Source organism: Fusarium vanettenii (assembly GCF_000151355.1).
Source record: "Fusarium vanettenii 77-13-4 chromosome 9 genomic scaffold NECHAsca_6_chr9_2_0, whole genome shotgun sequence".
In the NCBI taxonomy this organism is placed as follows: Eukaryota; Fungi; Ascomycota; class Sordariomycetes; order Hypocreales; family Nectriaceae; genus Fusarium; species Fusarium vanettenii.
This window is the reverse complement of record NW_003315877.1, coordinates 790,982-801,419: the sequence shown is the minus strand read 5'-3', so window position 1 is coordinate 801,419 and position 10,438 is coordinate 790,982. Positions and strand designations below refer to the sequence as shown.

General features: G+C 53.8%; 5 protein-coding genes across 5 annotated transcripts; 3 read left to right on the top strand and 2 right to left on the bottom strand.

The window, feature by feature from the left end:
• Window positions 1-294: 294 nt before the first annotated feature.
• On the top strand, window positions 295-2,756 carry NECHADRAFT_48873 (uncharacterized protein; the record flags this gene model as incomplete). The annotated part of the gene is made up of 2 exons (XM_003050392.1): window positions 295-426; window positions 531-2,756. 2 exons carry the CDS (start codon window positions 295-297, stop codon window positions 2,754-2,756), a joined length of 2,358 nt encoding a protein of 785 aa, XP_003050438.1.
• Window positions 2,757-3,277: 521 nt separating this feature from the next.
• NECHADRAFT_84771 (uncharacterized protein) lies at window positions 3,278-3,683 on the bottom strand (the record flags this gene model as incomplete). Its single annotated transcript, XM_003050002.1, has 2 exons — window positions 3,278-3,507; window positions 3,578-3,683. The coding sequence occupies 2 exons, from the start codon at window positions 3,681-3,683 to the stop codon at window positions 3,278-3,280; spliced, it is 336 nt and encodes a 111-aa protein (XP_003050048.1).
• A 483-nt stretch (window positions 3,684-4,166) lies between these two features.
• NECHADRAFT_84770 (uncharacterized protein) lies at window positions 4,167-4,829 on the top strand (the record flags this gene model as incomplete). The annotated part of the gene is made up of 2 exons (XM_003050391.1): window positions 4,167-4,355; window positions 4,458-4,829. The coding sequence occupies 2 exons, from the start codon at window positions 4,167-4,169 to the stop codon at window positions 4,827-4,829; spliced, it is 561 nt and encodes a 186-aa protein (XP_003050437.1).
• An 80-nt stretch (window positions 4,830-4,909) lies between these two features.
• On the bottom strand, window positions 4,910-7,134 carry NECHADRAFT_63567 (uncharacterized protein). The gene is made up of 8 exons (XM_003050001.1): window positions 7,039-7,134; window positions 6,893-6,930; window positions 6,757-6,787; window positions 6,509-6,564; window positions 6,371-6,401; window positions 5,537-6,308; window positions 5,256-5,487; window positions 4,910-5,207 (listed from the first exon to the last, which is right to left on the bottom strand). Exons 2-7 carry the CDS (start codon window positions 6,897-6,899, stop codon window positions 5,257-5,259), a joined length of 1,128 nt encoding a protein of 375 aa, XP_003050047.1. The 5' UTR covers window positions 6,900-6,930; window positions 7,039-7,134; the 3' UTR covers window positions 4,910-5,207; window position 5,256.
• A 2,489-nt stretch (window positions 7,135-9,623) lies between these two features.
• On the top strand, window positions 9,624-10,400 carry NECHADRAFT_102822 (uncharacterized protein). Its single transcript, XM_003050390.1, has one exon. The coding sequence runs from the start codon at window positions 9,636-9,638 to the stop codon at window positions 10,278-10,280; it is 645 nt and encodes a 214-aa protein (XP_003050436.1). The 5' UTR covers window positions 9,624-9,635; the 3' UTR covers window positions 10,281-10,400.
• The last annotated feature ends 38 nt before the right edge of the window (window positions 10,401-10,438 follow it).

Here is a 10,438-nt window from a genome sequence, read left to right as displayed (position 1 = left end):
GAAGAGAAAAAGAAAAATTAATGTAGTATTAGAGAAAAAAACGTGGTAGTTTTTTCAAGGTGCCCACTTGAGCCTCCATGAGAAGAAACGTTGGTTTATTTGCTTTTCTGTCGTCGTTTGTGGTTGTTTGAGTGAGGAAGCCACTCAAAGGCAGAGAAAAGAGAATTACATAAGCAAGCACGGGTGCATTTTTTCACCCAACCTCAACCTCTGGTGTCTACAGCCAATCAGAATTCGAGGAGCTCACACTTTTCAGACTCATTCCTAACCACAAGACAGCTTTTCTGATCAAAGATGGGCACGAGGCCAGTGTCGGTCGAGTACCTGTCGTCGGGGGCAAACAGACAGACGGCCGTTGCTGACTGGAGTCGGAGTGGGATCCTTGCGTTTGGAGCTGATATTAATGTTGCTTTGTGGCAGCCTTCGGTGAGTACATGAGTCACCTTGATGTTGAAAGGCACATTTCATTGATTTCCCCTCTTTTATGCGTTTTATATAATGTACTCTTGCTAATACTTGTATTCATACAGCTGGATCCTCCAAAAGGAGTCAGCACGCTCTTGAGTGGACATAAAACCACCGTCAAGGCTGTGGCTTTCCTCCCTGAAGCAGACGAAGACGCCAACACATACCTCATAACAGGCTCAGACGACAAGACCTTGATTCTATGGAAGGCTTCTAAAACAGGATACGACTTTAAGCCCATCCAGACCTCTTCTGAGCATTCGGGTGCTATCAACTGCATCACCGTTCTCAGAGTCCAAGGGTCTCAACGGTGGTTGATTGCAACTGGAAGTGCAGATGCTTCTATCAAGATCTGGAACTTTGAAAACGACCAGCTTGCGTTGCTTCAGACTATCAAGACTGCTCCCAAGTACTTTCCCCTTTGTATTTCACTCAGTCATGCCGATCAAGATGGAGATGTCCTTGTCCTAGCGTCTGCCGGCACACGAGATATCGTCCAGATCCTCACCGCTGAGGCCAAAGCGGAACAAATCAAGTTTGAAGTCCAGGCGACGTTGGCGGGTCATGAAGGTTGGATACGATCTCTGAGCTTCGCCAAGGAGACATCCGCCCCTGAGAGTGATTTGCTCCTCGCCTCGGCCAGCCAGGACAAGTACGTCCGCATCTGGAGGATACACCAGGGCAAGGAACTACCCGCCCTAGCAGCCAGCGGCTCCGACCCATCAAGCGACGCCTACCTCCCCGGAAAGTCACCCTCAAACAAGGCTCATCGACTCAAGTCTGCCGGAAAGGACTTTTCCGTCACCTTCGAAGCTCTGCTCCTAGGACACGAAGACTGGATCTACAGTGCCCGTTGGAGGAGACAGGATGACGGAAAGCTGCAACTACTGTCCACGTCGGCGGATAACTCGCTCGCCATCTGGGAGGCAGACCCGAGCTCTGGTATCTGGGTCAGCATGGCGAGACTTGGTGAGATTAGCAGAGAAAAGGGCGCGACCACAGCTACTGGAAGCACTGGTGGTTTCTGGACAGGTTTATGGTCTCCTGATGGCAAGTCTGTTGCCTGTCTCGGCCGCACCGGTAGCTGGAGACGCTGGGAATATATCCCCTCAGAGGATTCTTGGCGACCTTGCATTGCTATTACAGGACACACAAGAGCCGTCACTGGTATTACATGGGCCAAGAATGGCGAGTATCTCCTCTCGACGAGCTCAGACCAGACTACACGACTTCATACTCGCTGGAACAGGCCAGGGCAAGAGACATGGCACGAAATGTCTCGACCCCAGATCCATGGCTATGACCTCAACTGCATCGATTCTCTCGGAGCTTCTCAGTTTGTGTCAGGGGCTGACGAGAAGCTCATGCGAGTCTTTAGCGAGCCCAAGGCTGTTGCTTCGATGCTTAACCGACTCGCAGGCATCGGTGGCGGTGTTGATGTCCAGAGTATGCCGGACGCTGCCAACATGCCTGTGCTAGGTTTGTCCAACAAAGCTATCGACGCTGTGGAGGATGATCAGGAGATTCAGCCCATCGACGACCGTGATCGTGATGCCATGGATCCAGCTTCAGTGGTCAAGAAGTCTTACCTCGAGATTGAACATCCTCCTTTTGAGGAGACACTCTCTCGACACACCCTTTGGCCAGAGACAGAGAAGCTCTACGGTCACGGCTACGAGATCTCGTGTCTCGCTGCCAGCCATGACGGATCTCTCGTTGCTAGTGCATGCAAAGCTAGCTCTACCAACCACGCCGTCATCCGCCTTTTCGAGACGAAGCGCTGGACTGAGCTCCGGCCGCCCCTGACAGCGCACTCCCTCACGGCCACCCGCCTCCGCTTCTCTGTTGACGACCAGTTCCTCCTGAGCGTTGGCCGTGACCGCCAGTGGGCCGTCTTTGAACGCGCCCCTGAAGACGAGGCAGCATACAAACTCCTCCAGATCAACCCCAAGGGTCACACCCGCATGATCCTCGACGCCGCGTGGGCACCCGCTCTGTCCACAGCACCTGTCTTTGCCACAGCCGGTCGTGACAAGCAGGTTCGCATCTGGGCAGCCAAACCCGACGAAGACGGCAAGCTCAAGTTCACACAAGCGGCCGCTATCCCGTGTGCTTCACCGGTGACGTCTGTTGACTTTATTCCCCAACTTGTCAATGGGAGGTTTGTCCTTGCGGTTGGCACGGAGCTTGGTCGGCTCAACCTGTACTTGATCAAGGAGGACGGGACAGATGCTGTTGAGAAGCCTGCCTGCGAAGCGTATGGATCCTTTAAACTCGCTCCAGAGAGGTGATTGCTAACTTGCCATCTTAGTTTCTGTTTGCCCAAGGCTGTGCTTCAGCTTGCCTTCCGACCTGTTGCTAGAGAGGGTTCAGATCGGGCGTATGAGTTGGCTATCGCAGGAGAGGACAGCTCTGTCAGAGTGTATGCCTTCTCACAGGAGTACCTTCAAGTGCCTAGTGACTCATAGCAATACTAATGACTGCTGCAATGTCATAAACAAATCATGACTGCTCGTGATCAGCTGCCGATCAGGGGCTCGCTTCGTCCAACACGTCCGGAGCCCGGTATATTCGCGCTGGGTTGCATTTCAGGGGCAGATTCATGCCCACACTCGCAAATTGCACATGCAACTGGGTGTAATGTGTATTATCATTAAGCCATCTATTGGCCAAGGTGTTGTAGATCCGTATCCATGATATCGTAACGCCAAACAAACATCCGCCTCGCGGGACCTCCATGCATCGTAGCCTCCAGGGACAACATTTCCATCTCTTCACAAGACACTCTCGGGTAATCAAGACATGTCCGTACTCATAGCTCCCTGACCACCGTCTCGGCCGCCTCCTTGGTCACGTCCGCCACGGTCCCCGATAGCGCGCTCGCAGAAATGTCCCTAACAACCTCGTGCATGGCCTCGGCGACGTCAATGTGCTCCCCGTTGATGTAATACCAGGCGCGGCCGCACAGGAAGGAGATGTGGTGTGGCAGGTAGAGGCAGGCGGCGATAAAGGTCAGGCTGAAGAGGAGGAAGACGATGGAGCCTGGGGATTGGTTAGCTATGCACGCGCAAGGATGGATAGCACGAGGAATCATGCTGATAGAGGGACCTACTGAAAAAGAACTTCTCCCAGGGCGTAAACATGTAGACGCTAAAAGTCACCTCGAGCTGGTATTGCTTGAGGCTCAACCACTTTCGGAACGCTCCAAGAACCGCCATGATGTCGAATTGATGAAAAGGAAAGGTCCAAGTTTTATTTGCGCGTGCGAGTATTTATACCAAGGATCGTCGTCGTCGTCGAGCGATTAAAATTCAATTTGTTGTCGCAGTTTGAAGGTAGAGAAGATGAAATCCAGGAGAAAGGGAATCGAATGAGAAAGGGAAAGGGTCCTCCACTCACCGCACCGACGCTCCCGAAATTTGGTTGCCTCTCATGTCCTGCGGAAGGAACAGGGGGTGGGCGTCAAGTGTTACTTTCCTTACCCGTGCACGCGACGGGTGGCAGTGGTGGCCGCGGCTGTGGCTTGCCTCGTGGCACAGGCGACGACCAGAGGTTGTGTGACGCAGCCTTGTCCGCCCACAGTCAACGTCGACTCGAGATGAACCCCTCGCTTTGTTGACCATACACAACATTGCCGAGGAATTGACCTCTCTCACCCCTTTAGATTTACTACTAAAGAGCTACGAAATGGAATCATCATAATGTTTAGTACCCTCCTCCGACCCCTCCGCCTAGGCGCCGCCCTGTCGCCCTTCGGATCACCCGTCCGTACCTTTACCATTATATCCACGCAGCTTGCCAAAGCTCTCCCTCCACGACCGAAGCCTCCACCAGAGTTCGAAATTGAAGAATCATACGTCAAAGGAAGCGGTCCAGGCGGCCAAAAGATTGTATAAACGCCCATTACCCATGCAACACCTTTCTCTACTCCAACCCATGGACCTTACCAGTCATCCAGTAACAAATGGCTAATATGTCACCGCTCATGATAGAACAAAACAAATTCAGCAGTGCAACTCAAGCATATCCCTACCGGCATCGTCGTCAAGTCACAAGCAACCCGCTCCCGCGACCAGAACCGAAAGCACGCCCGCGAACTCCTAGCCCAACGGGTCGACGAATTCCACAACGGTGACCAGAGTCGATCAGCCATTGTGGGCCAGGTCAAGAAGAAGAAAGCAGATAGCGCTTCCAAGAAGAGTCGGAGGAAGTATAAGAAGCTTGAAGAGGAGAAGGCTGCTGTTGCTGCCGCCGAGAACTCGGTCACGCCTGATCCTACAGATGGAGAGGGCACATCTGTACATCATGCCCAGGTCGTTGATCATGTCTCAGAGCTACATGATACTCAAGACAAACCAACATGACGATTGCTCATGAGTGCCCCTTTTATGATAATGGATATCTACGTTAAACATGGATCTGCTCACTGGCAGGCATAACACCATTGTCATCACCTCGTTTGATTTCAACATTTCTAAGCGGAAAGTAAAAAAGTATTTGTATGATCAACCTCGGCTTCTACCCCTAGGCACGCATTACACGCGCAACTACAATGAAGGGGCCATCACATCTCTTCATAGCAAGCGCAACGCCCACCCCCTCTTGACCATGTCAAAAACTTTTCGTAAATATGAGATTCGACCATGATGCGCGCCAACCACCCAAGGCTCCGCACCGGCCGCCACCTCCATGATCTTGTCGTCGTTGCGCGGGTGGGAGGTTTTTGTTTGTCGGTCGTTTTGCTGCCACAGTCAGTTTACTGTCCGGTAACTCTTCCATAAAATACACACCTTAGAAGCACTTGCGGTGAACGATCGAAGGACCGCTCTCGTCGTACTCCTGCTTGGAGATCCACATTTGCTGGAAGGTGGACAGAGAAGCAAGAATGGAACCACCGATCCAGACGGAGTACTTTCGCTCGGGGGGAGCGATGATCTTGACCTTCATGGAAGAAGGAGCAAGAGCAGTAATCTCCTTCTGCATACGGTCGGAGAGACCAGGGTACATGGTGGTACCACCAGACTGTGCCAGAGTTAGAAATGATCACTGATACCAATATTGCAAAACATACCATGACAATGTTGCCGTAGAGATCCTTTCGGACATCGACATCACACTTCATGATGGAGTTGAAGGTGGTGACGTGGATGCCACCGCTCTCAAGACCCAGGACAGAAGGCTGGAACAGAGCCTCAGGAGCACGGAATCGCTCGTTGCCAATGGTGATGACCTGACCGTCGGGAAGCTCGTAGGACTTCTCGAGGCTGGAGCTCTGAGCGGCGGTCTGGATCTCCTGCTCAAAGTCGAGGGCGACGTAGCAGAGCTTCTCCTTGATGTCACGGACGATTTCTCGCTCGGCGGTGGTGGAGAAAGTGTAACCGCGCTCAGCAAGAATCTTCATGAGGTAGTCGGTAAGATCACGGCCAGCCATGTCGACACGGGCAATGGCGTGGGGAAGAGCGAAACCCTCGTAGATGGGGACAACGTGAGTGACACCATCACCGGAATCCAGGACGATACCGGTGGTACGACCGGAGGCGTACAGGGAGAGAACGGCCTGGATGGAGACGTAGAAGGCGGGGGCGTTGAAGGTCTCGAAGACAATCTGGGTCATCTTCTCACGGTTGGACTTGGGGTTGATGGGAGCCTCGGTGAGCAGGACGGGGTGCTCCTCGGGGGCGACACGCAGCTCGTTGTAGAAGGTGTGGTGCCAGATCTTCTCCATGTCGTCCCAGTTGGTGACAACACCGTGCTCAATGGGGTATCGCAGGGTCAGGATACCACGCTTGGACTGAGCCTCATCACCAACGTACGAGTCCTTCTGACCCATACCAATCATGATACTGATCTCTGTCAGTTTCTGGCCACGGGAGGCGGCAGGAGGTGTCGCAAATATCAAACTTACCCATGGTGACGGGGGCGACCGACAATGGAAGCTAGATTGCGAGGTTAGCAGGGCTGTTCATTTTTGTGTGGTGCACGCGCCCAAAGGATGCGATATCAGGCCTTTGGGTGTGGCACACTTGGGAAGTGGGGTACTCACGGAAAACAGCTCGGGGAGCATCATCACCGGCGAAACCGGCCTTGCACATACCCGAACTAGCATCGAGTCAGCTATCGAGAACATTACGATTGTTTTGAGCGAGTCTCGATCCGCAAGGCCATATGCATCGACGTCGAGGCCGTTGTCGGACATCAGACGATGCGGTGGCATCTGGGCCAGGGGGGAGAGAGGAGGCGGGGAGGTAGGCGAGAGGTCGGTGAGACAGGCGGGACACGCGGGGAGCTTACCCATTGTCGATGACGAGGGCGGCAACTTCTTCTGTAGAGAAACAAAGTCAGCGATGGTCCAGAGATGATTCCCGCGATGCTCGTGCCGGATTGAACAGGCGCGGCGATGCAGCGGCGCGAACGTGATGCGACGTACCCTCCATGGTTGTGGATTACGGTGTGTGTATGGGAAAGCTGTCCAGAAACGGGATTAGCTCAGGCTCAAAGGAAGGCTCAGAAGCAGGCAAAAAAGAAACAAGAAGTCAAAGGCGAGTCAGTAAACTGCAAGATCGAAAGGCTTACGAGAAAAAGAGACGTTGATGAGAGGAGACGGAGGTCGGGGGGTAGAAGAGATGAGGAGAAGTAGTGGTTTGAATGGAATGGGAGAGGGAAGAGGATGGGACGGAGAATGAATGGGGGAGGGGGGAAAGGAGACAAGTATCGCCGGGCGACGCTGTCACAAGAAAGTTGTGGGCGGGCCCCGAAATGCTGAGGTGGACACTTTGGGGACAAGGGGGGGGAGACCGCCTGCCAGAAGCGGGTAGAGGACCTGGGCAGACGAGGCACGGTAGCCCGCTGGAGCCCGCTGGAGAGCTGGGAGGAGGGCGGCAGAAAAACCACGACGGCCAGGGAGTTGCTTGCCGCTTTTACTGATTGGTTCGTGGCGGCCGTAGCGCAGGTAGGTAGTGAGTGCGCTGGCCAGGTTGATGTGCTGTGCTCTCAGCGGGTTGACCCAATTGCCAGTGGTTGTGGTTGCAGTGGACGTCCGGTCAGGTTGTAGCGGTGGCTGGGGGGGACTTGTCGTCTTGCGGTCACCAACTTGGGGGTCACTGACGAGATGATGAGATGGATCTGGACCTACTTCGCTTATTTGACCGTGATTGTGAGATGGAGATGGCTTCTATTACCAATGTAGTGTTTTCAACAGCCTCGCATATGCTCGTCGTTCCAAAACCTCAACGGCCCGTCTTCCGTGGCCGCATCACGGTTTTTATCTCTGTTCGCTCTGATGCACAAGGTGACGTCGTCAGCACAAACTCGCATCCACCGCCACGCGGGCTGGATGGCGACGTCAGCTAGGGAACTTTTTAATGCTGCAGCCTTTGAGGCTTCTCTCTACCTTTCTTGGCTTCTCTCCCGGCGAGCCACCCGGAGCCTCCATGCGCCTTTGAAGCAGCCGACTATTTGCGCCAGACAATTAGCCTCCTCTATCACTCGTCCGTTCCGTCAAGGAACATGCCAGCCAGCCTCTATCAGGCATCCGGGGAAAGAATGCCATGGCACCATCCTTAGCAGTCAAGACCGACTCAGCACGGGGGACGCCCCTAGTCAGCCCCAGCCACCACAGCCTCGAGCATCATCATCTCGAGCCTTGCGCTGATGGATTCCATCAGATATCAACACAGTCCCAGCACCGCTCAGGACGAAAAGGAGGCTGGACTCCGCAGGCCAAGTTCGAACCGGTTCCCGGAGAGCTTCCTGTTTCCGCGTTCCCACTCCATAATTAGCACGAGCGGCTAATTAACTGCAACCGCTCCTTGTCCTCCTCCTCCTCCTCCAGGCCCCCAGTTACGCGGAGGCAGCTGTCTTTCTAATCCATACCTACCAACTGATATCTCCGCTGACGAACTACAAGCCACCCGAGAGAACGCTGGAAGACGCGTGGATCTCGCCGTTCAGCTAATAAGCTCACCCACCCGTTCCGACTGGTTCAAGCAGGCATCCGAATTCCACTCCTGGGGGACTGTCCCTCCTGCGGACAACCACAGATTGCACGCCTCCTATTTCCCAAGTCTATCCGATCGATGCCTTCCTAATCGTGGCGGACTTCCGCTTATCTCGGGGTTTTCTGGCGCATCATATCCGCCGAATTGAGCTCCCAGCCTTTGCCTCGCATGCCGCCTGTTGCTCTGGGACGGCCTGTGCGTGATCTCATCTCTCCAAACAGCTTCACCGTCGTTCCATTGCCTCCTGAGCTAGAAGCCCTTCGTCTTCTCTTGAGGCCCAACAAATCTTCCATTCCTCATTATGACCCCTGCATCGCCCCCTGACCCAGCCAACCGGGGAAATCCACCCTGCTGGTGGCCAGTCAGCTAGGCCATAAGACGGAATAGCTTCGCTCCTAGACAACGGTAACTCCGCTGGCCTCGGCGTGTGCTTTCGGTTGCGAAAATTCCACCAGGCTGCAGTTGTTCTCTAGCCTAGGACTGCCCATCAGCTGCAGCCTCGGGGACCCTTTCGTATTTTCCAGGCAGTTGAATTACTACCTATGCGCTATGCGATAGACGCGCGTCAACCCAGCCACCTACAGTCCTTGGAATACGTCGAGGGTTGTGTGCGTCTCCAAGGTTGTATTTGCCCTCGCTTCTTTTTTTCTCTTGTGCTCTCGTTTCTCGTTTTCGCTTTCAGCTCACTCGAGCTCGGGTGCAAAAGCAGCGATGAGGGGCAACATGGCAAGGTGGGGCAATTTGGCTGAGCTGGAAGGGAAGCTATGATGAAATCTTTCCTTGCCACGTTGGACCACTATCACCTGAATTGCGTTGGTTCCCAATGCACTGAGAGTACGAGAGCCTTCTGAGCCTGAAAGTAGTATTTGAGCAACACGTATGAGCTATCGTGAGGCCACTCAAGCACTATGCGGTGAAGATATCAAGCCAAAGATCTTCAGGACTATCGGGGGCCGGAGAATCGAATCTTCCTGAAGTAAGCATTTTGCGCCGACGCTAGTCCTCTTGTGGAATAGAGTCTTCTTGAAGATTCCAGAATGGGCAAATTCTAATCATCACGGTTGGTCAAGTTGAAAATCCCAGCAAAGATATTAAGACCCAAGAACTCTGCATTTGCAAGCACAACTTTTTCAAAGGCAAAGACACAACAAGCATCTATACATTATAACCATCATGGATGACAAGCGCCTCAACGAGCTCCTCAAATGGAGCATCGAGAACTCCGACGCAACCAAGGCCGATCCCAATGCCCCGCGGCCCACCACCGACCTCACCCCAGAGCTCATGGCCTCGCTCATGGGAGGCCCCTCGGACGCCGACCTCATGAAGGCCTCGATGGAGATCATCACATCGAACGACGCCGAGCAGGTCACACTCGATGATAAGCTTATTGCCTTTGACAACTTTGAGCAACTCATCGAGAACCTCGACAACGCAAACAACATTGCCAACCTTAGCTTGTGGACCCCGCTGCTCGAACAGCTCAAGCACGACGAGCGCGAGGTGCGCAAGATGGCCGCCTGGTGCGTTGGCACCGCCGTGCAGAACAACGAGCGCACACAGGAACGGCTATTCGCCATGGGCGGTCTACCCATGCTCGTGCATTTGGCCACACACGAGGACGAGCACCACGAAGTGCGACGCAAGGCCGTGTATGCCCTCAGCTCGGCGGTGCGCAACTACCAGCCCGCCATGGACGTCTTTTCTGAGGAATTGACCAAGAAGGGCCACACCACCGACAAGATTGACGCTGCAAACATGGAGGCTGTCGACGAGGTCGTCAACGGCCTACGGGAGAAGATCAAGAAGGCGGCTTAAAGGACGCCAGCTATATCCACACATGATGAACGAAATGCATTTGGGACGGAGTTAGGCGTTGCATTAGAGCATCTCGCGGACGGATAGATGCGGATAGATGGAAAGGAAGGTTGGAAAAGTTCAGAATAGTTTAGGCAATTGAAAACCGGATTTTGATG